Source organism: Purpureocillium takamizusanense, chromosome 2, assembly GCF_022605165.1.
Source record: "Purpureocillium takamizusanense chromosome 2, complete sequence".
Taxonomy (NCBI): domain Eukaryota; kingdom Fungi; phylum Ascomycota; class Sordariomycetes; order Hypocreales; family Ophiocordycipitaceae; genus Purpureocillium; species Purpureocillium takamizusanense.
Window position 1 is genome coordinate 2704614 of NC_063069.1, and position 21973 is coordinate 2726586.

A 21973-nucleotide genomic window follows, 5' to 3' on the forward strand; every position below is an offset into this window, starting at 1 on the left:
CGACCTCGTTGCCTTGCAGGTTGTCAACACCTCTGGCCAGCACGACGCCCATCGTGGAAGCCCGTGGGCGATGCGCGCGGGAGCGAAGTCGCTGTTCCATTAGTACTAGGTAGTGATTACGAAGCAGCAAGGGTTGAAACTCGCGCACCAGCCGTCCGCCTCATCCACCTCTCTCCGCGCAGGCTCAATGTTCGTCAGGCTCTAGGTAGGTACTGCCCTGCATTCGCCATGTTGTACGAAGTACGTGAAACCGATAGGCCCCAGGGCGTCAGCGGAGCCAACATGCTGTGTAGTTCCTCTCTCTGGGTCGTCTATCTGTCCGCCACACTGCCGCTTTCTCGCGATGCGGGGAACCATGGCCATCAGACATAGTAGCCGCGGCCGTACTTGTGCTAAATTAACGTGCATCAACGTCTGTCCACCAAGACCTTGTCCAGACGCGCCCGTTTCGGCCTCGCTTCTGCATTTCCTGCGTCTTCGACACATGGCTGGCATGTAAGTCCAGCCTCCCGCCGGGTCGTTGTGGAACGTCGACGACAATTGCCTCACGGTGGCTTGCCATGCGCAGAATGCGCTGCAGAATGTTGACGTGGCGGCACAATCTGTGGAATCGCTCAACTTGCTACGTATTACTTCATTACTCCATACAAGGTTCCTGAGGTCCGTTGACCCGCCCCAATGGCAAGTAACCGCGAGTCGCTGGGTCGTCTTGTCCATGAAGTCTCTTCGCTCGATATCTCTCCGTGCTGCTTCGCTTCTTCATAAATCTGAACATGTTCGTTTTTGGGGAGCCAGCCCTTGATTCCTTGATCATGCAGACGAGCCAACTTGCTTGGTCGCCGGCGCCGGGGTAAGCAGTCGCAGAGTCGGGTTTCTCCCCCGTTCGGGCCCCGTCGATGACCCGAAACCACCTACATCACCACGCAGACGTTGCATCCAACAGGACACCATCTCGCCGAGTGGAATCTCTTGTGGGCGTCGCAATCGGCGCACTGGTCCTCGCTGCGGATAATCTCTTCTCGTCGGCCGGGGCAGTCCTCGCGGAAGCACCTCGTGCTCCCCCTCATGACCTGGTGCTTGCATTTGTACTCGACAACGATCTTGGAGCACATGGTGGCGCATAGGCCCAGACGGGCTGTTGGCGGGCAATTTTGCGGCCGGGTCGTCGATGGCGGAGAATGCGCGCTTCCGTCTGGCGCCGCAATGTCAGTTGCCCGCGGGGGCTGCGCTGGGCGTCATGGTCCCTTGGGGTGACGGTCTGGTAGGAAGCGAATGGGCTGAATGGAAAGTGAGGCACAGGGTTTCTGTGGTACGAGGTAAGTGTGCAGAATGGGAAGTAGATAGTAGCGAGCGAAGCGGTCGCGATTCGCCCGACTACTTAAACGCCCAAAGTCTGCCCACGACACGAGGCACGAGAGGCTGTCATTCACTCCATTGGCCGAGGCCACGTAAGGTAAGGGGCCCTCGTCGCCACGGAGTCATGCAGAGGGGCGAGGCCGCGCACCCGGCGACACGCTGGAGCGTTACAGTGGCCAACTTAAAGCGAGCGCGGCCGGGCATTCCGTACGAAGTGCGAAGTACTATGCCTTAGTGCCTTAGTACGAAGCCGTACTCCGTACCTCCTTGTTGCTGGCTTTGCCTTCCGTGCCCGAAGCCCGAAGCCCGGGTGCCTCGGTGCACTGTGCTCTTGCCTTGTGTGTGTTTGGTACCACGATCGAGCCACCAGGCCCCTCAATAGCTGCGCACCGGGCAGCGTCTGGTGTTGGCCGGCGACACGGCGCCCGTGGATTGTTCCGCCTGGGCGGGTCTCTTGAGGCACGAGCATCTTCTGTCCGTTGCCAACGGCGCTCGGTCTTTGCATCACGATGCCGTCTCCTACTTTGTGTGCGCTCCAAGTCTCACGGTACTAACGCGGTGAGGGCTATGGTACCGCGGCTTGTCATGCTTCAGACAGGCGAGGTTCCTCCATCGTGCCTACAGTAGGAACGAAGTATATGAAACAAAAAAGAGTAGCAACCTGGAATGCAACGGCGCGTACTTCGTACTGTACAAGCACTGCAAACGCTGCCGGGCAGACACAGTGCTTGTTTGTACATCGTATGTGTGGACGTGCAAAGTCCCTCCGTGCGCGCGGCTCAAGGCCGGCGGGCGTGTGTGTGCCCACCGGCTCTGAAGAACAACTTGAATGCAAGGGCCGGATGCGCCATCACAGAACGCCGGCCACGGTTACGGGAACGGTCGTGGTTGTTGGCGTCGTTTCAACAGCGCTTTCCACGGGCGCACTCGTGTACAAGTCGTACTGTACGAAGTACAACATACGCTTCGGGAAACGACCTTTATTCTTCTGCAGCCCGACGCTGTTTGACTTCAGGGGCATAGGTAGTAGTTATGTCTGCATATGCGTGGGCCTTGGCGCCTAATGCATGAATCTGCAGTGCATGCAAAGTACAGTATACATACCTACCCACGCAGTCAACACCTATAGTGAGGTAATTACCTGCTGTAGGTACGATATCGTTAGATGAGTACTTATGGGACCCTCGCCCCGCCTCTCGTCGGACGGACAGCCTTGCTCCTGGCCGCACAGCACTGGGTGAGGCAAGACGAGGCGAGGCAAGGCAGGATGGCAGGGCCGGCCAGCCAGCCAAGCACCCAAGAGCATGGAAGTGGAAGCAAGCCTTTGATGAACACTCATCATCACCAAGCAATCACCAAGCAGACGGAATGCTAATGTGGGCCGATGTACTGCTGCCTCGACTCGTGACCTGCTTGATGAGCGCCTGATGAGCGCCCGCTCGCGCGTCTGAGGGCGGCTGCTTCGGCACGTGGTTATTCCGGCGGCGCTACTGCGCCAGGCGCAAGAAAAAATCCGCCCGCGCCATGGCAGCCGGAGGCGACGATCTCCCAAGGGCACATGCACTCACCCAGCCATCATCATTCTCGCCGGCCTGCCCAGATCGAGGTCAGACGATCCTGCAACGCCACTCGCCGTCGCCGGCAGCCCTCGCCTCTGTTCCGCTTCCCTCTACGGGCAGACGTCCTGCGTCCTGCATCGAGCCCGCCGGCCGCATCGCCTGCTCCGATTCGCAACGCATTTGGCAACGCTGGCCACGCTTCGTGACCTGACCACCTGGACCAGCTCGCACAGAGTTTGTACACGCTGCCGTCGTGCAACGATCAACTCGGCGCCTGAGGTTGACTCACGGTCGGCGTTGGAATCAAATAACTCCCAACTATCGTCATCACATCAACTCGAAAAACCTGCCAGCTGCTCTGGGCCCCTATCCCCCACACCCTTTGAGGAACCGTTCGCCGCCCTCCGCAACCCAATCCAACAGTGACAGTTGCTGTCGCCGTTGTTACGTGTTTCGCCTTCGCGTATTGTCTACTGAGTCGCGGCCATGGCGGACTCACAACCCCAGCCTGACATCAAGAGCATCCTTGCTGCCCTTGGTAAGTCGCAACATCAACCCTAGCCAGTTGCAAAAGAACCTTGACGGCTGATCGAGTTTCTGTAGCGGCCCAGCGACCACCCGCAACGACACCCTCACAGACTCCTCCGGGAGCTCCTGGCCATGGGTATCCAGCTCCGTCGTCGACCCAACCCGGGTCATACCCCGGCGCCCCTCCCCCGCCCGCGGGACCTCCAGGCTACGGTGGTGGCTCGGGTCTTCCGGCACCTGCGGCGAGCGGTAACGTCGATCTGAGTGCAATCCGCCCGGTCAACTCTGGGACAATGAGCTTCGACGACATCGTGTCACAGGCGCGAGCTTTTGCAGCCGAGAAGGGAGCCACGTCCTATGACCGGCCCCTTGTCTATGGCTCCGACTCGAGGAACAGCGATCGCGCCTATCGACGCTCGAGATCCCGCTCCCCTCCCCGAGGCGACTTTCACAGTAATGACCGTCGTGGCGCACACGGCCGCGACTACCCCCGGGATCGCTCGTACTCCCCACCCGCACGAGGTCGCACGTTTTCGCCTCGCGCAGGTGCCAACAGTGGTCGCGATCGCTCCCCTCTGCGTGGGGGCGATGACAACTCCGAGACAATACAGATCGAATCAAGCCTCGTCGGTCTCATCATCGGTCGGCAGGGCGAGAATCTCCGACGGATTGAGGCCGAGTCCAACTGTCGCGTGCAGTTCCTGGCTCCAACTGACGCTGGGTCTCACCGCCAGTGCAGGATTTCCGGTCCTCGGGCGCGCCGCGCCGAGGTGAAAGCTGCCATTAATCGAATTATCGAGGACAGTGGAATGGGCGCCTTGAACCGGCCCCAGGAAAAGCCGCGGGATCAGGGCCGGGGTGGCTCGGCTGCCCTCCGTGAAGGTGAGGACCATATGCAGATCATGGTCCCGGACCGCACCGTCGGCCTCATCATCGGGCGCGGAGGTGAGACCATTCGAGACCTCCAAGAACGTTCGGGATGCCACATCAACATCGTTGGCGAATCTAAGAGTGTCAACGGCTTGCGGCCTGTGAACCTGATAGGAACGGTCGAGGCTGCGGCCCGTGCCAAAGACTTCATCATGGAAATTGTGGACAGCGATACCCGGGGCGATGGACCCGCCGCAAAGAAGGCACCCGGAGGTGAACGAAACGACCGCCCTCCCCGGGATATCGGTGGGGGCGGGCCGGACAAGCTCAACGACTCTATCTACGTCCCGTCCGACGCCGTAGGCATGATAATCGGCAAGGGAGGGGAGACCATCCGCGACATGCAGAACGCGACGGGATGCAAGATTAACGTTGCCCAGTCTTCTGGTCCGGGAGAAGTTCAGAGAGAGATTGCCCTCATTGGTTCGCGCGACAGCATCGAGCGTGCCAAGCTCGCAATTGACGAGAAGGTTGAGGCGGTGGTATGTGACGCCGCCCCCTCCCCTCCCTCCTGTTTCCCCCTTTCATTTTCTACGATAACTGACTGGTTTCGAAGCAACAGAAGAGTGGCGGCGGCAGCGGTGGTGGTGGCGGACGCGGCCGCGGATACCAGGATCTTGACCGAAGCTCCTACTCCCAACCCGGCGCGAGCGCGTCTACTAACCAAGCAGCTCCTCAAGCAGCGGCTGGCGACGCTTCTGACCCGTATGCCCAATGTGCGTATCTAAGTTGCCCTGACAGCCTCGACTTGCTGCTAACTCGTATGTAGATGGCGGCTACCAAAACTATGTGGCGCTCTGGTATCAATCCCTGATGTACCAGCAACAGCAGCAGGGCGGACAAGGAGCCCCGGCCGGAGCCCCGGCCCCGGGGGCCCAGTGATGTTCCTTTCGTGGTGGCGGGGCCTCTCGCGTTGATGACTGGGTGACCCTGATTGAGCTCGCTCCGTGCATTGCCCGAGCAGAGCGTCTTTCTGAGATGCCTTGACATGATTGACCTCAGCTCGCCTCCTGGTCCCGAGGCACAAGCTTCCAACCATGACGTTGATAATGGTGTCGACGACTGTACAACATTTTCCCCTCCTTTCTTCTCTCTCAGGACGCTCGCCGACGTGTCGACTGCGTTTTGCCTTGATGAACGTATACCCCCTATTCCATGCGAATGAACTGGATGCGCGCGGAATTTGAAAAGCACCACTGCAAAGTCGACACTAATCAACACACTATGCTGCTGCGATGGGTCGTATGCCTCCCACTCGAAGAAAAAGAGGAAACAAGGGCGCAGAGGCTTGGGTCAATTGGCATTGGACCCGAGGCCCGAGAGTGCAAAGGCCCTCCCCTTGTAGGGACCTGAGGGCTGGTTACGCTTGCCTGACGCCTCGGGACAGACTGGCGGCGACTCGACCTCTTCTCACCATCGACAGGCGTTGGGGCCTGTGACTCAGCTCTCGTGCATGTCTGACTGTCGCCGCAGCCGCCTCGTCGAGCGTGTCATCGAGCAGAGTGACCCCAACAGACCCCGACGACGTTTGCGCAAGAAGTGAGCGGCGAGACGGTTACAAGGGCGACGAGACGTCGCCAGACCACACTTGCGCAAGGAGCGCAAAGTCCTTACTGTGCCGGCCTCCCATGACGCTGCCTGACACGTACTGGGTTGAAGAGGACCATCTGACCCCTGATGCCACTCGTCGGGTGACTTGAGCTTCAGCGCGGGCACTAACTCCGTTGTGTTTCGGCGCGCTTCGTGCGGCTCCCAGCCCAGCTGCCGTTTCTTGCGTATCTTTTAATGTATTCGCGATTTTCCCAACCAACCCAACACCCGCCCCCCCATGATATGTTATGCTTAGTACGAGAGAAGAAGAAGAAAATTAGGAGGCAGTTGGGGGATAGGACATTAGCCAGGAGCCTTGGGTGGCATGGGTACGGAGTCTGGGATGGATCCGCCGGAGGGATCATTACCATAGTGCGTTGCAATGGGATCTTTCTCTTGTTAATTCGTACGTTCCTTTGTGAACAGTGACTGATGGATATTGGCTATCCGCCCCCCGGCCACCAGCTTGCGCCCACGTCTGGTAGCCATTGGACATGGTATGACCGTCGTTGGCTCGAAAAACATGATCTCTTTACGTGCGGGTTTTACTTTACAGGGTCATCAGCGTCTTGGAACGGTCATGTTTTTGCGGTTTACGAAATACCAAGCTTCGTTCTTTCTTTCGCTCGACTGATGGACGGAGGACAAGGGTGAATAGATAAATAGCTATGGGGTATGCAGCTATGAGACTGGATACGACGGGTAACGAGAGCTTAGTGTGAGCCGTCGTCGCGTCGACGGCCCAGCACTTGCTGCCTGCCTGCCTGCCTCAACGCCAGCATGATTTGCGAAGATGCCTATCGGAAACAAAGACAAATCGGAAAAAGCACTGTGGCAATTTTTGGTAGATCAGAGGCGTGAGGGTGCTACCAATTCTCGGTTTATTCCTTCTTTTACCAAAAATTGAAAAATAGTAAAAAAAAGACGTGTTCAGAGATAGGCTTGAAGTCTTTCGTTTAGAGACGCGGGAGAGAATTTTACGCCCCGTCCGTAATGAACGGGAAGCCAATTCTACGGGGACCAGGTGATTGCTATTTAGCCTGCATGCGTTTTCATGCATTGACGCAGTAGCGGGTTTCGGGCGCCTTGACGACGATGGGCGAGGAAACAACGAAACGCGCGCGCAGTATGTACGTCGACGACATGTCCCGGGTCCTGTATGATCCTTCTATCCACCCGCAGTCTCGAGGGAGCACGCGGGCGCTCCCGGGAAGGGAAAATGCAAACTCGTGCGGAGTAAGATATCCAGGACCAAGGCATCGGGCCGGCGGCAAGCAGAGACAGTCATGCAGCGACAGGCCCCGGGCAAGGGGGAACGGGGGGAGGGGGGATGGGCAGGACAGGTCGCCGAGAGAAGAGTCGAAAACATATATCACAGTAGTACTCGTGCATCACAGAGCGATTCACTTCTGCTTTTATGTACATACGTAGTAACTAGTAGTGCCAATCAGGGTGCAGTGACCGGCTCAAGAAGCAAGAAGTGGAAGATGAGGGGGGAGGTTGCCTGCCCATGTCTCACTGTATGCCCCCCTTCCCCCAGTCAGTCTCACATGCAGACTCACACTCACACTCACACACGCACGTATGTAAAGCAACGCACAAAAACGAATAATCCGGCATCTGTCGAAGCAGGTGTGTGCGGCCCGCCGGCGATCAGTCCCGTGCGCGTGTCTCCTCTTCTCTTCCTCTCTCTTTCTCCCTCTCCCTTTCTCGTGACAGCGTCTTCCTCGAGCAAGCTCTCTACTGTGTGGGCAGAAAGAAGGCACTTGGTAGATAATGCACGTCAAAAGTGGCTGCCCGCCCTGGCGCAGCGGCATGCATGCTGACGCGTCTCATACATCCTACGCTCAAGTAATTTCAGTGCAGAAGCCTGACAAGGCATGTACATATATGTGTGTACTCGCTGCATACGGCACTCCTCCTACTACTTCCTACTCCTCCTCCTCCTCGCTCTGCCGACCATGCGGGTGGACGTCGAAACGGCGAACAGGCGGCTCAAGTGGCCTTCCTTTGAGCCACGCGCGGCGACCGGTGACGGGGTTCACGGCCATGTGAAAGGCAGCGCGGCGCGGCAGTGGGCATCATAGCGGCAAGGTTCACACGCAGCTCCCGGAAAGGGCAGTAGAGACATGCTGCCGACGGTGCTGTCTCGTCGCGTGCGCATCTGCTGGGGGCCGGGGAGGGGGGCCAGGGGGGGGGGGGGGGACTTGCACCCCAGCTGGGCGCGTGGTCTTGAAAGACTTCTCTCCGTATAGCGTCTACGACAAGCACATCTCTGCATCATCAACAGCGGACACAGGCAGAACCAAATTGATCTTAAATCAGAAGCAACGCAGCTCATCAGCCCCCTTGTATATCCTCACAGCACCGTTGTCACCTTCCCGCCGCCCTCCATTGTTCAGTACAAGAGCCAGACATTATTATCGCCCCCCTCATATCCCGCTCGTCACTGGCAAACGTACCCCTTGCTGCTCTTGTCGAACGAGCAGGGGTGGCCTTCTTCCTCGCACTAGAGACGGAGCCGTTAGCCCCACGTTTGTTCTTCGAGCGGTCGGTGCCAGGTGTCGCTGCTGTGCTGTGAGGTGTGCACTCACCGGATAATTGCGGTGGCATTTGTACTTGTCGAACTCCTTCTTTTCTGCCTCGGTCTTCCCTGGATTCGTGAGGACGCAGGTAGATTCCTTCGACTTGCACCACTGTCATGGAAAGAGGTGCCTGTCAAAATGCAGTCCATAAACATGTGGGAAGCAATTTGCCAACTTACGCCTTCATGAGAGGCGGAAACGCCGCCGCAAAGGAGGAAGAGGACAAGAGACGAGATGAGCTTCATGTCTGCACTCTTCTCCAAGTGATTCTCATGCTAGAAGTTGGAACCGAACTTGGAAGGCTCGCGGCTGCAAAGGAAAGACAAAGTCCTGGCTGCATGCGCCTTAAATTATCGAGAGTGCGAGCATCATCCATGGCCGGCCCAACGCGTCGACTACGCGGCCTGTTGCTATTCAAGAGGGAAAAAAAAGTCTGCCTAGAATATTTAAAGTCGTTGTACGAAGTAGAAGTCGTCATGACGATAAAGCTCGGGCCAGACTCGGGTAGAGGACTTCATTTCTCATGTACAACTTACGTCCTGCGCTAGGGGTGCTTCGCAACCCAGCCGGTTTGAGCCAAGAGCACGGTGACTTATTCAACGGATGACCATGCCGACGAGCCAGATGTCTTCAAATCAGCATCGCGAGCCGAGGGAGCGGTATAGTCGACCAATACGTGGCTACGATGCTGTAGAGGGCCAGAAGTATTGCGGGAACACCATGAGCACTCATTTGTGTTTCACATCGGCGGTTGCGTTGGCAGTAACACCGTTCTGGGTCTGCTCATTGCGTCGTCCGTTTTTACATACGTACATGTATTTAGTGGGCTGCATTCGCCATTGAGACAAGCATATAGCCGATATTTGTCGCAGTCTTGAAGCTGCATCGTGAAAGTGTTCTGTGGATAATATTTCGTATTTGGGTCGCATTTCGAGCTGCACGAGGCGATACCAGGTTGGCAAGACTTCAGGCCGCCGCCTGGACGGCAAACGAAGACGGGATAAACTGCATCCTCTCCAGACGCGGCTCAAGCAAGCGCCGCTAGGAAGTCGGGCGACGAGTTCCGCGGTCCAATCCCGGGGCGGCAACGTCGACCCCCTCTTTCGCAGCGCACCACACAGAGGCCGTACGGGGGGGAATTGCAAAGCTAGCGGTAGCGCGGCGTTTCATTGCCGCCTTTATCCCAGCCAGCTCTGTGGTTGGAGGGGTCGAGACCACTGGGTGGTTGTCTCTTCTCTCGCCAGCTCAGGTGGCTCGCGGCGCGCCGGCTCAGTCGAGCCTGGTGCGGTTCGTTGTCGCGGCGCTGATCACAGGCTAGCTGCGACTAGCAGGGCATTTGCCGGACGGTGGCTGATCAGGGAGGAGGAAGGAGGAGGAGGAGGGGGAGGAGGAAGGAGGAGGAGGAGGAGGAGGAGGAGGAGGAGGAGGGCGATGATGATTGCTGCAGGCGAAGCGAGCTGGGAGATGCGGTTGGGGATGGAGGGAGCCGGGTATCGGCGTTGGATATGCGCATCCGCAAGCGCTGTCTCGCGCTTGCCGCAAGATTCATGTCTGCGCCTGCCAACAGCAGGGAGCTGCGCTGTACGAAGTACGTACTTGGTACCTGTACATGTTGCATGGTGAGTACTACCTGGTAGGTATCGTGCGTCCCAAAATACAATGAACGGAAAGACGCGTGGACACGACGGGTGCTCCTGCCCTTCCGACTCGAGCCCGCACGCTAGATTCAGAGCACTGAGTTGACGTGCCGAGGTACTTCGTACCTTGGGTAGAAGATTAGGCCGAGGGACTTGCTGTACGGAGCCCCCTATCGGCTCTCACCTTTATGTCAACACCATAACGAACTCCGCCCGTCGCCAGACCTGCTACGCATGCCATGACCACCGCGCCCTGTTTGTCCCCGGCTTGTCGATGCTACAGAGCTCATCCTGAGCGGAGATTTCCGCGCGCATGTTCGCGTGTGGGCACCACAGCTGGCACCCCTGGGTGCGGGCGGCCCACATGGCGGCGGCAGAGGGATGACCTCGTCTTCAGCGGGGACAGGCCGGTCCCCATGCCCTCCCTCCCTGGCGGTTGGTGGCCAGGGTGACAGGTGACAGACGGTGTCGAAAAGGCGTTGTGTCGCGTTGCGTTGCGTTGCGCTGACCCAGCTGCTGGCGTTCAGGGCACACGGCCCAAAGTGGGCACCGATACGCACGGCGGCCGTCGTCCGAACCGACATGGAGTGCGCCCTCACACATGCCGTCCCCTTGGCTAGCGACAATATACGGACGGACGGCGTGCTAGTGGACGCAACTGGCCGATTGGGGTTGTTTTGCCTGTCTACTCACTGGTCCGCTCGAGTCTCCAACGTCCATCGTTCCGACGCAGTCCCTCTGCCTATCCCCCTCTTCTGGTGCTCATCTTCTCTCCGCCTGCAACCTCGTTTCTTCCTACCAGGAGCCTTCTGGCCGGCTCGTTGATTTTCTGGAAGCCTACGCCCCGCGTCAATTGGCCATCCAAGAGGTGCAAGCGAGCCTCCGCTTGCTCGCTGTTTCCTTCACCCGGCTCGGGCCGTCTCGTCTTCGTTTGACTGTGCGACGTGAGCTGTCGACACCCACGCAAAGGCCTGTGAAGTACGAAGTATTACGGAGTACCCGGGTGCTCGCCAATTCTTGTTGGCTCGAGCGCGCGCGATTTTGACCGTACCGTGGTGGACGGACGAAGCCAACCGAACCCCCGGGGGCCATTTGTTTGTCCACGGCATGGCATTGAAGCAACACTGAGTAATCCCCGTCGTGGCCTCTGCCCTATTCAGTCCAGTCTCCTCGTGACGCCAGCTTCACCACACATCCAGCCATCGAAATCCACGACCCAGGGCAACTCGTTCATCTCACTTTCTAATCTTGCCTCAAACGCGAAGAAAACCAAAGGCAATCCTTGCCTGGTTCTGCGGCAGCCCGTGCTCGGTCTACCGGCAAAGGCGTTTCAAGTCAGGTCGCCGCCCCCATCGCCATTCGTCCATGCAACAGCCACCAACAGCCGTTTTCCCGCACCTGAGCACCCGCCGCCGCCGACGACCTTCAGCATGTGTCGTATGGTTGTATTTACGGGCTCATGTACCCGCTGTGGCGACTCGCAGACGTGGGAGGACCTTACGCAGCATCTCTCATGCCTCGAGGCCAAAAACAACGGGAGCTTTGGCGAGTGCGAGGCCGGGGTCTTCTCCGAGCAACACGATTTTGATCATGAGTGCGAGCGATGTGCCGAAGAAGACGAAGGTGTGGGTGACATTGAGGACGAGGAGATGACATTTACCGCCTACTCAACAACGACCTCCACAGGCAAACGCGGCGCTGACTCTACGACCACAAACGAATCCAGCAACGGCCGGAAGAAACAAAGGACGTCGGCGGAACCGACCGCTGAGAGTGCCGTATGATCTCTTAGCATCCGAACCAGAACAAGGAAGGCCGTTTGATGAATCAACACTGAACAAAAGGCGATCCATTATGCATGGTAACGGCGTTCACGTTGACTATTTGGAGTCTGCTCTCTTTCTTTGCGGCTGGCAATGCCATGGCAGGGCGGAGGGCGTGCCGGCAACGACCGCGACGAATCAGGGCTCGAATCCCGCCGGCGACCACCTAGGCACAAGCCGCGGCTTTGGGCTCGACGAACGAATGAGACTATAGCGAGGCGTTGGCATGGTTCAGTATTACGACTATCTGATTTTGTTTTAACCGCGCGCTCTTATGCTTGATTATACAGCCCGGAGGAATCCGTGTTGCAGACAGCGCGTCCTTGTTTATACGGGTCCCCTTTTTTTTTGGTCCGAAGCTATTAATTTATTGCTCCTTACGCCTCTGGATCCAACTCTATCAGATTTTCTTCGGCAAAGCTGCTGTGGCGGTCACCATCCCACGCGTCGCGCAGGGCGCGCCAGTAGCGCTCCGGCTCAGCCCTCGCCATGGCGACGTGCCTCGCCCCTTCGAAACGCTCAAGCCTCACGACGAAACCCGCCTCCTCGGCCTTGCGTGCATTGTCCTCGACGTCCCGATAGTAGACCATGTCGTCGCCGGTGCCGTACAGATACGTGCGACGACACTCGCGGGAAGCCAGCCGTGGCGCACGGATGGCTCTTGCATTCTGGTTTTGTGCGGCGGGCAGGCGACGCAACGCATGGTAGATGCAGGCGACTGCGATGGCGCAGTGCACGAACGGCGAAGTCCACCACGGCAGGGTCTGCAGAAGCGCACGGTGGGTGTTGCGCCAGCGAAAGTAGCCCGGGCAGGAGTCGAACACGAGCACATATCGCGGCAGAGTCTCGAGGCCACCGCGCGGCCGCGCCGTGAGCATGTGCTTGAGATGGACGGCGGTGCTGATGCCGCCGTTTGAGAAGACCTGGACGAGTATTCGTGGCCATTGGCTGGCGCCCTCCTTCTCAGCGTCCTTTCCATTTTCCGCGAGCGACCGCAGGATTGGTAGAGCGGGCCGCATGTCCCTGCGGGCGATCCACGGCAGCCATACTCGGGACAGCGGACACCGAATGAGAAGGATGCGCGATGTCGGGAACAGGGCACGGTACTGCGCGATGTACTTGGCGATGTGTTCGTCTCGCGCGCCCATCCAGGAAAGCATCAGGATCATTTCCGGGTCTGAAGAGGACTGAGGGACGTGGCCCGGGTTTAGGTATGCGACCGTCGGGCTCAGGCGCTGCATGAAGCCGAGGGGGGCGGAGTCCGGGGGAGTATTGTAGTCGGACGCCATGCTTCTGGGCCGTGTATGACGGGAGGGATGTGTAGGTATTCAGGGCGTCGGCGACGGGGAGCGGTGCATCGCTCGCGGTTCGTAGTCGAAGCGGGTCGCCAGTACGAAGTACACCTTCTCGTGTGCAGCAAAACAAATGCAAGCGAAGATTACGTCGACACTACAAGCTTTTGTTGCATGCGAGACGCGTGGATGACGATGGCGCGAACAGGCGCGTGCGCAGCACGAATCCAAGAGGTGGAGCGAGGGGGAGATCAGCGCTGTTGGGGCCGAGGTCCGGAGTCACAATACCTACGCATCAGCTTTCCCCAGACAAGCGGCGCCGCTCATGCGTGCCCTGGTGTGGGGGGCCAGCGTGGGCAGGGTACAGGGGTTGCATCGGATCCGGGGAAATTAATGCATCGGCGATGCCGGGCCAAGGGTGAGCCTCCTTTGCCTGTGGGTGAGGTGAGCCCACGGCCAACTGCCGTGCAGCACTTCTGGAAATGGAAAATGCCTCTCTGGTGAGACGACAAGGATCCCTCCAGGGTTAGTAATTAAGTCCATGGGATATACGGAGTATACTCTGGTGAACTATTCTGCGGCGCTGTATGAAAGGAAGCAAAAGGCGGGTATTTTTTTTCTCACATTACTTTAGCGAAGGTTGTAAGCCAGCCTGTCGCTGGCATACGAGGTCCCGAGTTGCATCCGGTGCGACTACCACATTGGTGTTGCGAGCATCAACGCCGACGCCCACAATAGATGCCAGACAGTATTGGGAAAAGAGGAAAAGAGAAAATGTTTCGAATCCGTCTTGCCATTTACAGAGACGGTCGGTCGGACTGCCTCCTCGTCTCTGCGTATTCGCGGGAACCGACTGCGAGCATGGGTCGCGTCGCGGTGACATGGGCGGCTCAAATACTTGGCAGTTACCTCGTCCTTCTTAGTACCGAAGATGTAATGCGGCGCCGGTAGGGTCGCACAAACTCGCAGCAGATCTGGGGTCGGCGTGCTGCGCGTCAATCTCATGCGTGCATCTGCTGGTGCACCCCGCCTGCTCGCATATATACCCGTATGTACGAAGTAACAGTACGTATAGACGGGAGCGAGAAGCGAGAAAGGAGGGTGAGGGATTATGATGAGTAACCGCCTCGCCCCGATGAGCCGTTTCCTTCGAAACACGTGTAACGGTGAAAAGGGGAGATAGAGACCGACCACATTACCCCGTATTGTTTACGCACCGAGGCGCTAGGTTTGCAGCCGCTGCTGATGGTTTGCGACAAGCGAGTCTCGACATGTATAAAAGCCGTTTGGAAGCATCGCACCGAGACGAGTGGACCCGGTGAGCTCTCACGGCGCTTCGTGGGAGGTATGTGTTTGCCGTCGGGAGTGATGAGGGCAAAGGAGGCGTCGGCGGGTTGCGTTGTGCAAGGCGCGTCGTCGAGGCTGGAACTCGTATGCGAGACCGGTCTCTGATCCCCGGGCGGGCGGCTGCGCACAACATGGTGATGGTGATGGTGGCGCATCGTTTCTGCGTTGTGTGAGGACTCGAGTCGGTGTACTCGGCATAGGGGCGGGTATGTCACCGTCGTGGTGCCGACGAGCATCTCTGTGATGACTGACGATGGCATGCACAGAATACGGCAATCTGTTGACCAATTCTCCGCGAGCACAACCCCGTGCCATGCCCCTGATTTCGAAGAACTGTACACACTGATCACCACCAAGGACAGTGGACGAGGCAGTTTCATAACCAGCTGTCGGATGATGGCGTCAGTAGTACCTACTCTTGGGTCACCAGATGTCTCGCAGCTGTCTATTTGGGGCCGGCTGCCCGGCCGTCGATGCCTAGGCCCGGTACTGTGCCGAGATTACAGGAAGGAACAGACGGCACCTTGTGGCAAGCGCGCGTCACGGAGGCGACCCATGTTTGCTCATCATCGTACCATCTCGCTTGCCTGCTTGATAGGAAAGAGCGACTGCCCATGCTGTTGCCCACCTCAGCCATGCAAACTACAGGATCTTAGTGGCGATGGGCTGCCGTGTGCCTACTTCGGCTCTTTCGCCAGGACTCGCCAGGGCTCGGGACAACTTGTATCAGACACAAACATATCCCGTCCCTATCGATCCCGGCACCTGGCGTCATCTTTCCTTCATCCCATGTCTGGGCTGACTGGGGCCCATCTTGAGAGAGTCAGGTGTTCGGTCCTCCAGTTTCCTTCTGCCGTCTACGACTACCTGATAAAGCCCCGCGTCGTCAACCTCCCTCTCCTCACCTCTCACCTCTCACCTCTTGTCACCTCAAGCTCCCTCCCCCGAGTCCTACCGCTGCACTCGTTCAGGCCCAGCCAACTCCTTGCGGCGTAGGTATCCTTTCTTGTCCCTGGTCGTATTTGAGCCAGTGCCGGAACCATGAGAGCTCTCGCCTGGTTGTTGCTGCTGCTTGGCAGCATCCACGCCCTCGCCGCATCAGGCTCCCCTACGGATGGCGCATCCGTGCCCTGGGATATCTCCAAGCCCCTCAACGGCATCACCTTCGAGCGAGTCAAGGCCGTGAAGCCACCCACTCCCGATCGCCCAGCACCTCGCTTCTCCCGGCTCCACAACATCAAGGGCAGGCCTGGATCCTTCACCTCCGTCTCAGCTCATGGCCGGCTGCTGAGATCTCCGCCCGCGCACCACAAGCATGTGTACCAGAACATCAGCAGCGCCGGTGACTTCTCGACTCAGTATGCGATCCAGTGCGGTTGGGATGGCGTCCCGCTCTGGCTGCTTTTTGACACGGGCAGCTCAGACACGTGGGCCGTGAAGACCGGTTTTCGTTGCAATGACGGAGTCGGAGGCGGCGACGACCAGGAGGCTTGCGGATTTGGCTCGCCAACCGTCAGCGACTTTAGTGGCGGGGCTATTGAAGACCTTCACTTCCTCCTCAAGTATGGCTCTGGCGAGAAGATTGTCGGCCCCATGGGCTATAGCGACCTTGCTTGCGGAGGTGTCCATGTGCCGAACCAGCAGGTTGGCCTCGCCAACGACACGTACTGGCATGGGAATAACTTCACCGTTGGCATCCTCGGACTTGCTTATCCCTCCCTCACCAGCGCGTTTTACGGAGATGTTGGTACCGAGGCTTCGTGGAACGCCATCTCTTACACACCGTTCTTGACCAATGCCATTGCGCAGGGCACAATCGATCCGGTTTTCAGCGTGGCTATTCTGAAGAACTCGTCCGAGGGCATGCTCGCCTGGGGCGGGCTTCCACCCATCGATTGGCGGCGTGGTAGATACGCTGAAACCGACCTCATAATTGTACGCGACCGTCCGTGATGAAAGGCTCACAAGCTGATAATGATATCCAGGCAAACCTGATCGGCCAGTCAGAAACAGCGTGGAGATACTCGTTCTACACCATTATTCCTGATGGCGTGCGATGGGCGCAGTCCACGGACACCACCAAGTTTCCGTACATTGTCGACACTGGCACGACGATGAACTATCTTCCGCCCCGTGAGTCTGCATCTCAAGTACACCTCGGGTTGTCGGTGCGGCCGCTGACCAAGACATAGCATTGGCTGAGGCAATCGCCATGGCCTTCCAGCCGAAGGCGGTTTACTTGTATCAGTGGGGAGCGTACTTTGCGCCTTGCAACGCGATTCCCCCTCGTTTCGCCATCATCATCTCTGGGGTGGAATTCCGGATCAACCCCGCGGACCTCATGTACCAGGATCTCAAGGATCCCCTAACGGGGTATTGCGCTGTGGCCATTGCCAGTGGAGGGGCCGGTCCTTATATTCTGGGTGATGTGTTCCTCCAGAACGTGGTGGCCGTCTTTGACGTTGGAGCCGCCCAGATGCGCTTCTACTCGAGGTAGTGGGCGGCTGCGCCAGGGGTACCATGATGGCATTGATGGGCACCGACGGTAGAACGCAGTTTTGGGTCGTTGCGGCGACGACGCTCGTGTAAGGCAGGTCTATTGGGCTTGATGATACGCTAGGTAGGGCGCGATGGGTAGAAATGAACAATGACTGCCGGCTACCAGCTCATGTGCCGACCGGAGGTGAATTGAGCGCATGAGGCAAGGCCTAGACTAGGAGGTGAGCGTCGATTAGCTCCCGTCTGAGACAGGTACTCGCGGCTTATCGGTCAGGCACAGATTAGTTGGTCGGTTGTCTGTGCAATAAGCGGCTGCTTGGGGCGACAACGGGGCGGCGGCCTCGATTAAAACCAAGGTGCGGCCATGCAGTGGTGGAGGCTACTTTGGACCGCACATCATCGAGCCGAGTCGACACGTCGCACGCAATTTCGACCATTCTCGTGAGAGTCTTTTTTTTGGTTGTACGAAGTACAGTACCTATCGCGACGGACGTGCAGCACCTCTGTTGCGACCGAGGATCCCACCAACTGGGTTACCGCCGACGACGACACGATGAGAGGCGTTGCGGCAGGGCCACCGACACCGGCGACGGGGTCGCCGTCGGGGCGAGCGCGGGCGAACACGTGGAACTTTAGCAAGGTAAGCCGAGTCCTCTCACTATTGTTCGCATCGTACAGCACTGTATGTTCATTGCGCTGCTTTCCAAGCAGATGGATGCGAGGGGGACAGACGTGACGGAAGCCCGTCGGCTGCCTGGCGAGATGGCGGAGCTTGAAATCACGACGTGGTCAAGTGACCACTCTGGGCGGCGGTGAGGGCGTCGCGCGTCATGGCACCAGCTGGGCTGGCAGGGGAGGGACGACGCCGCAGCCCGTGGGGCGAATCCACTGCGCGAGTGCGCGCGCCAACGACTGCTGACAGGAGTGGAGGCATCGTTGTGCCAGAGGGTGTCGAGCGACAGCCTTCATTCGGGGCAACGCGGATGCTGTATGTGCAGACAGTATCGAAGGTCTGCAAGAGGGCGCGAGACAAGAACGACGACGACGTCAAAAACGATGGCCATGCAGTTGGGCTAGTGGCAGGCTCAACTGCCATTGAGGACGAGGACATCCATCCTTCATGTCGTCCCGACGCGACAGGGGTCCCACGCAAGGCACGGTACATCCCTAGCCGCGATGGCGAGGGGTGGTAGGGGTGGCGGCGTTGTCGGGCAGAGCCGGAGACGAGCGGCGGCCCAAGTGGGCGGGCGCTCTTTTTTTTCCTTGGTCGTGGAGAGGTGGTTCCTTGCAGTGCGAGGGCGGCCAGTTGCATGAGGCTACAGTTGGTGATGGCGGCGGTCGGCGCCATTATTACTGTACTGCGCTGTGCTGTACCTTGCTGGGCACAATGTACCTGGTCTGGCCCGGCAGACCCCACCGCGTCTCAAAGGGACCCCGAGACGGCGACGGGGCCTCCACCACCATGGAACCCGCATGGGCAGTGACGCCTCTTGTCAGGCAGTCAGGTCTACTTGAGTCGTCCACCACCACCACCTCGGCAACCGGGCAGCGGCGGGCGAAAGGTTACGCGATCAGGCAGCTGGAATCCCGGCGCCGGGTCATGGAGTTCGTTGCAAGAGACGAGACGACGCAACTGTAACGGGAGGGCTGAGGCAGCGAGCTCCCATGTGCAAGTGTGCGGGGTCGACATGTTTCCTTGTCATGGCTGCTGCTCGATGGAGTCATCCTCCGTCCTGTCGTCCGCGGGTTGTTGTTGCCTTGCCCATTGCGTTGCGTCACTGCCGCCGTCGGGTGTTGTTGAACGGTGGGGTATCTTGACGTTTTGACAGCGACTTTGGCCGTTGAAGTGCAGCGGGCGGCATCACATCGCAGGGCCGTTGCGGTGCGCAGCCCAGGGCAGCCCAAGGCCCCCCCAAAGGCCCGGGTGGGACAGTACCTAAGGCGTCGCCCCGGGTAGTGAAGTTATGGAACTCCCCTGTGCCCATCCGATGCTGTCTGTCAGTCGCGGCAGTGACCTCCAGTCTCGCCGAACCTCCGAACACAGGGCAACGTCTTTGAGCAGTCTGCTTCTACCATCCATTGTTTCGTCCGCTCTTGTCTGATCCGGCAAGACGCTTCCCCTCTCCCACGTGCAACAACGTTGGCAAGCTTCATCAAACATCCTTTTTTTTTCCTATCGCTTCCTCTGCCCTTTCCTTGACCGCCTAGCGAACCCGAGCGGGTCATCCATCAGACGAGAGCATTAGAGACGGCCCGGAGACCAGAGTTGCCCAGCCTGACGTCAAAGAGCCTCTTTGGGCGCTCTCCCAGGTTCGTGCGTTTGTCTGCTTGGAACCTGGAGAGAGAAGCTGCAAGGCACTGGACCCGAAGTCATCGACTGCCTCGGCGTGGGTACGGGGCCGTCGAATCATAGGGTACCCGACTCACTGGAGGTACCCGGGCGGTGCGGTTCCCAGGCACCCATCCATCCATCTTAGGGTGGCAGCTTCCGGGGCACAGCTCCCCCAGAGCGGCCCCCGAACGCCCCGCCATTTCGGGACCTGCTGCACCTCAGTCGCTCCACTGGCAGCCCGCGCTGTTGGCTGCCCCCCGCTTGAGGTCGGGTGCGCCTGAAAATCGGGCAGCCTCACGCGATCATTCACCTTCTTGTCACCAGTTCGTTCATTACCCTCTCACTGAAACTTGGCTTCATCCATCACACTCGCCGTCCTCGCCCCGTCTCACCTTCCCGCCGGCTTTGAGCCCACCCCCGGCCATTTATTCTCACTCTCCAGTTCGACCGCAAGGATCCATTGCCTCCATCTTTGCAGACCTCGTTGCAGTTTCTTGGATCGCAGTTCACCCTCGACTCTCGGTACAGCGTACTTGCTACCTTTTACCCTACCCGCCTGCCCTGCCGTCATCGTCCGCCATTGTTGCTAGATGCGCCCACGACGCCGGATGCCTTGGCCCTCGCTCTGCAAACGCCCTGCCTCGAGTAACCGGCTCGACACAAGTTACCATGTCGCCCAAAACTAACAACGGTGTCGGTGTTCAGGTCGAGGACACCAAGATATGCGTCGTCATGGTTGGCTTGCCCGCGCGCGGGAAAAGTTACATTGCCCAAATAGGTACGTTATGCATGCGTCTTTCTTTCACCCTTTGCCCCCCCTGCTTGCTCCCTTGCGATGGAGTGCGGTATATCAATTCAACCCGCTCTCGCCATGCCCCTTTTGCGATGGAGAGAGAAAACCTGGCTGACTGTGTTTTTCCTCTTCTTCTTTTGCCTTGTGCAGCCCAGCGATACTTGCAATGGCTCTCCATCCCGGCACAGACGTTCAACGTCGGCAATTATCGGCGTAACGATGCGCCACAGCCCACAGCTGACTTCTTCGACACCAACAACGTCGAAGGTGAGCGGAAACGCCGCGCAGCCGCCGAGGCCGCCCTCGCGGACATGCTCAAGTGGTTTCGCACCGGCGGCGTCGTAGCCATTCTCGATGCCACCAATTCCACAAAGGAGCGCCGCAAATGGGTCAGCGACACGTGCGAGGCGCACGGCATCGAGGTGCTCTTCGTCGAAAGCAAGTGCGACGACGAGGACATCATCATGGCCAACATCCGCGACGTCAAGGCGACGAGCCCAGATTACCGCGGTCAGGATCCCGAAGCTGCTGCTCAGGACTTTCGTAATCGCATTCGCAACTACGAAAAAATCTACAAGACCATCGACGAGGATGGCGACGAGGACGCATACACGTACCTCAAAATTATGGATGTCGGTAAGCAGGTCATCATTAACCGCATCCAAGACTACCTGCAGAGCCGCATCGTCTACTATCTCATGAACCTCCACATCCGCCCGCGCTCAGTCTGGCTGTCAAGGGTAAGCAGTGCCCCCAAGACGCGGCGCCTTGGAGCCGAACGCTGACGCACTTGATAGCACGGCGAGTCTATGTACAACCTAGAGGGCAGGATTGGAGGCGACACGCTTCTGTCTCCGCGAGGCGAGCTGTACGCGCGGAAACTGCCGGAACTCGTCCGAGACTCTGTAGGGGTACGTCTTTCCCGGGTGAAATGCCGGCTTCGTTCGGCATGGGTGGGCTAACAAGGTGCAGGACGACCGTCCCCTGACTGTCTGGACGTCGACATTGAAGCGCACCATTGCGACGTCTCGCTTCCTCCCGCCGCACTACAACCAATTGCAATGGAAGGCCCTCGATGAGCTTGACTCGGGCGTCTGCGATGGGCTGACGTATCAAGAGATCAAGGACCGCTACCCGGACGACTTTGCCGCCCGTGACGAGGACAAGTACAACTATCGGTACCGTGGCGGCGAGTCGTACCGTGACGTTGTGATACGTCTGGAGCCCATCATCATGGAGCTGGAGCGCAGCGAGGACATCCTCATCGTCACCCACCAGGCCGTCCTGCGATGCATCTACGCGTACTTCATGAAGAAGGACCAAGCTAAGAGTCCCTGGATGAACGTGCCGCTGCACACGCTCATCAAGCTCACGCCGAGAGCCTACGGCACCGAGGAAGTGCGGTACGAGGCCAACATCCCTGCGGTGAGCACGTGGCGGGGCAAGGGGAGCACCGCTAAGCACGAGAACCCCGCCCCGGAGACGCTGTAGCGCGCATGGACGGACAGGCATGCATGCATGCATGCTTGTCCTGCGACGCCACGCGTGGCTGATGGATAGACCGACAGGCTTTGGCAGGCATCGCACGAGGAGGGATGACGACGACTCTACTACGACATTGACGAGGGCATGGAAATCCGTCCCGATGAGAGCGGACAGACATGGGAATACGAGCTACCACGACGGCACTGGATGGAACTAC

General features: G+C 58.6%; 6 protein-coding genes across 6 annotated transcripts; 4 read left to right on the forward strand and 2 right to left on the reverse strand.

Moving 5' to 3' along the window:
* Positions 1 to 2578: 2578 nt before the first annotated feature.
* JDV02_002630 (uncharacterized protein) lies at positions 2579 to 6366 on the forward strand. Its single transcript, XM_047983675.1, has 4 exons — positions 2579 to 3453; positions 3519 to 4855; positions 4936 to 5089; positions 5143 to 6366. The coding sequence occupies exons 1-4, from the start codon at positions 3402 to 3404 to the stop codon at positions 5253 to 5255; spliced, it is 1656 nt and encodes a 551-aa protein (XP_047839647.1). The 5' UTR covers positions 2579 to 3401; the 3' UTR covers positions 5256 to 6366.
* A 2043-nt stretch (positions 6367 to 8409) lies between these two features.
* JDV02_002631 (uncharacterized protein) lies at positions 8410 to 8793 on the reverse strand (the record flags this gene model as incomplete). Its single annotated transcript, XM_047983676.1, has 3 exons — positions 8410 to 8472; positions 8558 to 8659; positions 8728 to 8793. The coding sequence occupies 3 exons, from the start codon at positions 8791 to 8793 to the stop codon at positions 8410 to 8412; spliced, it is 231 nt and encodes a 76-aa protein (XP_047839648.1).
* Positions 8794 to 11615: 2822 nt separating this feature from the next.
* Positions 11616 to 11969, forward strand: JDV02_002632 (uncharacterized protein; the record flags this gene model as incomplete). Its single annotated transcript, XM_047983677.1, has 1 exon — positions 11616 to 11969. One exon carries the CDS (start codon positions 11616 to 11618, stop codon positions 11967 to 11969), a length of 354 nt encoding a protein of 117 aa, XP_047839649.1.
* Positions 11970 to 12268: 299 nt separating this feature from the next.
* JDV02_002633 (uncharacterized protein) lies at positions 12269 to 13500 on the reverse strand. Its single transcript, XM_047983678.1, has one exon. It carries the CDS (start codon positions 13295 to 13297, stop codon positions 12386 to 12388), a length of 912 nt encoding a protein of 303 aa, XP_047839650.1. The 5' UTR covers positions 13298 to 13500; the 3' UTR covers positions 12269 to 12385.
* A 2188-nt stretch (positions 13501 to 15688) lies between these two features.
* On the forward strand, positions 15689 to 17144 carry JDV02_002634 (uncharacterized protein; the record flags this gene model as incomplete). Its single annotated transcript, XM_047983679.1, has 3 exons — positions 15689 to 16582; positions 16633 to 16780; positions 16840 to 17144. The coding sequence occupies 3 exons, from the start codon at positions 15689 to 15691 to the stop codon at positions 17142 to 17144; spliced, it is 1347 nt and encodes a 448-aa protein (XP_047839651.1).
* Positions 17145 to 17699: 555 nt separating this feature from the next.
* Positions 17700 to 21762, forward strand: FBP26 (Fructose-2,6-bisphosphatase; the record flags this gene model as incomplete). The annotated part of the gene is made up of 5 exons (XM_047983680.1): positions 17700 to 17786; positions 20184 to 20256; positions 20422 to 21011; positions 21069 to 21182; positions 21244 to 21762. The coding sequence occupies 5 exons, from the start codon at positions 17700 to 17702 to the stop codon at positions 21760 to 21762; spliced, it is 1383 nt and encodes a 460-aa protein (XP_047839652.1).
* Positions 21763 to 21973: the final 211 nt, after the last annotated feature.

Coding starts and splice junctions, on each gene's coding strand:
- JDV02_002633 (XM_047983678.1), bottom strand. CDS start 13,297: ATGGCGTCCGACTACAATACTCCCCCGGACTCCGCCCCCCTCGGCTTC.
- JDV02_002630 (XM_047983675.1), top strand. CDS start 3,402: ATGGCGGACTCACAACCCCAGCCTGACATCAAGAGCATCCTTGCTGCC. Junction 3,454..3,518: donor GAGCATCCTTGCTGCCCTTG/GTAAGTCGCAAC, acceptor GAGTTTCTGTAG/CGGCCCAGCGACCACCCGCA. Junction 5,090..5,142: donor TTCTGACCCGTATGCCCAAT/GTGCGTATCTAA, acceptor ACTCGTATGTAG/ATGGCGGCTACCAAAACTAT.